This window comes from Phalaenopsis equestris, unplaced genomic scaffold, assembly GCF_001263595.1.
Source record: "Phalaenopsis equestris unplaced genomic scaffold, ASM126359v1 Scaffold001233, whole genome shotgun sequence".
Taxonomy (NCBI): Eukaryota; Viridiplantae; Streptophyta; class Magnoliopsida; order Asparagales; family Orchidaceae; genus Phalaenopsis; species Phalaenopsis equestris.
In genome coordinates this window covers 34,671-38,170 of record NW_018165672.1, presented here as the reverse complement: position 1 = coordinate 38,170, position 3,500 = coordinate 34,671, and the positions used below count along the sequence as shown (strand labels likewise).

At 36.1% G+C, this 3,500-nt stretch overlaps 1 protein-coding gene across 1 annotated transcript; it reads right to left on the bottom strand.

Moving 5' to 3' along the window:
* Positions 1-1,333: 1,333 nt before the first annotated feature.
* LOC110033597 (cytochrome P450 78A5-like) lies at positions 1,334-2,810 on the bottom strand. The gene is made up of 2 exons (XM_020737634.1): positions 2,118-2,810; positions 1,334-1,945 (listed from the first exon to the last, which is right to left on the bottom strand). The coding sequence occupies exons 1-2, from the start codon at positions 2,793-2,795 to the stop codon at positions 1,334-1,336; spliced, it is 1,290 nt and encodes a 429-aa protein (XP_020593293.1). The 5' UTR covers positions 2,796-2,810.
* Positions 2,811-3,500: the final 690 nt, after the last annotated feature.

The window sequence follows — 3,500 nt, the reverse complement described above, 5'->3', positions numbered from 1 at the left end:
GCAAATTGAACTTCGTTGTTGTGATTAAAGTATTGCTTTTCTAAAATCTTAGTTAGTAGTTCTAAAATTACTCCCTATGAGATCGATATCTAGGACTCCATTAGAGCTCTATATTACTTGAGCGATACGTATACTTGCGTTGATAAGTGCGACTTTACAATTATTGAATATTTATTTCGTTCATATTTATCGAATCTATAACTATTATTAAGGATTTGGTACAGTTGCTGAGGAAGTAAATCTTTTAGCAGCAGTATTAAATACTTATATTTTTAAGCATATATAAAGTCGCCGTCATGAAGCAGAAAAAAATTATTTAGAGGATGGCAGTAAAAAATGGGCTAAAATAAAAAGTGTGATAGGAGAGAGAGAGAGAGAGAGAGAGAGAGAGAGAGTAAGGGAGAGATAGAGAGAGAGAGAGGAAGGGAGAGGTGGTAAATAAAAAGTGAGTATTCTAGCAAATAAATAATGAGTAATGATAAATAAAAATTTGTATTTTTGTTCGAATGAGTAATCATGTTTAATGTTCAATGGAACTTGCTTTATTATTGTTGCCTTATTTTTGAATTGTTACATCAGAAATGTAAAAAAGTGATTTAGATTTTACGATATGACTTGAATTATTGATATTTTGAAGTAGCTAAAAGGTCTTTTTCTCAAGTTTAAGTTATTGGAAAAAAAAATATGTAAAAAAAGGTCCCTAATACTTTTCAAATAAATTTTTCGACCGTTTTCATGTAAATTTTTTGCATTAATAATTTTAATGAATGTTTTCTCAAAATGATTTCAAAAGATTTTTTACAAAAAAAATTATTGAGTTTTTTTAAAAATAAATCCAAACTATAAATGAGATTATTTGAATATCATTTCCAATACAAAATATAATTTTATAGCTAATTCTTCCTTTTTTAATGGAAAAATTGCTCTATTTTTTTAACAAATCATTTCAAAAAAAAATCTTGATTTTTATTGGGTATATAATATAAAAATTGTACTTAATCTGTGTTGCAATTCAAAGACGAGTTAGCTCATGCATCAACTCAATTCCAACTAAGCAAATTGCAATCCATCAAAGTCGATTCCTTATTATATTCAAGCATAAAATAGCAACAAATTCATTAATTTCTTATACCATAAGCCGAATTACAATATTTACATAGAACCAGAAAATCTTTATTACAATGTCAAATTTTAAAAATCAACCAAACAAAGTTGACACTTAAAATGAGTATGCACCCACATTATCGATAAATTGCTAGCTTACGAAATCATTTATGTTGGCCACAATTTCCAAACAACAAATTTCTTATAACTAGACTTCATCTTAACAACACTACTCGATTCTTGGAACAGCCACACAGACCAAAGGATTCTTCATCTCGAGAGACATCTTTAGGCACTCAGACAAATCTACACCATTTCTCGATGGAAGCAATTTGAAGCTTTTCAGCAACTGAGCCAACCAAAGGTGAACTGTAGCCAGCGCCAAGGTTTTCCCAGGGCAAACTCTTTTACCTGAGCCAAAGGGTGCCAACCTTAAATCGGAACCAAGAATATTGACATCTTCATTGATGAATCGATCGGGATTGAATTTGTTAGGCTCAGACCAGTTGCATTCATCATGTGTTATTGCCCACATGTTTACCATTGCAACCATTGCAGTCGTCCCCGCAGGAATCTTGTGACCTCCAACATGAACGTCATGGATAGCTAGGCGAGCCCATGACAATAGAGGTCCAGGAGGATGCATTCGAAGGGTTTCTTTTACTACGGATTGGAGATAAGGAAGATGTTGGATATCAGAATCCAGTACTGGTTTTGAAGATTCAACGACAGAATCAATCTCAACTTGTGCCTTCGATTGAATATCAGGATGTAGAACCATTCTAGCCAACGTCCATTCCAATAGTATGGCAACAGTATCAGTTCCTCTAAAGATCATTTCCTAAGACATGATCATGCAGAAGTAGTTATTTATCTCTTAAAAAATAACACAAGAAAATATCATTTGTATACAGAAAAAAAAATAAATAAATAAAAATCGAAAGCAACAAAACAATCTCACTCTGGGGAAAAATGCAAACAAATTAGCAATCAAGAGGATTGACAATGCTCACCCAGAGAACTGCGACCATATCAGAATCTGAGAGTCTATCTTTCTCCTCCAAACTGAGAAGCACATCAACAAAATCTTCTCTTTCACCCTCATCAATCCCTGCATCGTTGGCTCTCCTCTTATGCTCCTCTATGATCCTCTTCACAAATACATTGACCTTAGCCACAAGCGCTCTGCATCTTCTCCTCACACCTTGCAAATCTAACCATCCCAAAAGAGGCAAATGATCACCCCAGTTGAAGACCCCAAGTAACTCATATCCTTCCTTAACCATCAACTCAAGCTCCAACCCCTCATCCTTTGCAAAATCATACTTTCTTCCAAAAACACTCAACATGACATTATTCAAAGACCCAAAGTGCAACATTCTCCTAACTTCCACAACCCCGTTTTTCTCCATCATTCTCTTCATATCCCGCACCATTCCTTCACCAATCTCACTCCGCTGCTTCCCGAACGATGAAACTCGCTGCGGATTGAAAAGATACGTGGATGAAATCCTTCTTAGGTTTCTCCAGTAATCCCCAAAGGGAGCAAAACCCATAGCACGATTAAACAGAAGTTCGTATGCTGATTCTTTAATGGGCCGATCAGCAAAGGCCGGGCTCGAAAGAATCTCTTTTGCTGTTTCCGGGTGGCTTGAGACAATAAAGCGTGTGAGGCCGACGGAGAAAGCCATGAGGCGGAGGGCGTCCAAGGAGCGAGCTAGGGCGGCAAGTGACTTATGACCAGCGGAGCTGGCGAGAGCAAAAACAATTCCGGTGGGCCCGGAGATTGTTGGACGCGCGCGGCAGAGGGCCCACGCCGAAAGAGTAAAAAAGCTGAGATGATGATGATAGAAGCGGCGATAGCTGGAGAAAGTGTTGGGGACAGATAAGTGAAGATGATGGATGATGAATCCATGGATGACACGGTCATTTTTAACGAGATGTCAGAGAAACCAAGAGGAGTGAGTCGCAAGAACTTGAGGAGCAGAAGAGTGGGAGAGTAGTATTATATAGGAGGTAGGGGTTAGGTTTGAATACAAATTTGGAGCATTGGCACTGAAGAAAATAACAGTAATCGCTATTGAGGATCTGTCTGGGCGACTACTTCAACTTTTAATAAGAATAGTTGTTATAAACTTGTTCAAATGAAAGTAAGTTTTTTGAATATTGTTTTGAATACTAAAATTAATTTTGAAAGAAGACGGAGAGTAATTTCTTTACAGTTTCCACCTTAATTGATTGATTCTCAAAAATATCGTTCCACTCTAAAAATTTATTAAAAAACTATCCCTAATCTAAAATTTGCTTATATGTCCATTAGCCGCTTTATAATACAATTGCAATTATTTTAGTCCTATTTTGATCACCAATTGAAACATATGCGAGTCTACTAGAAA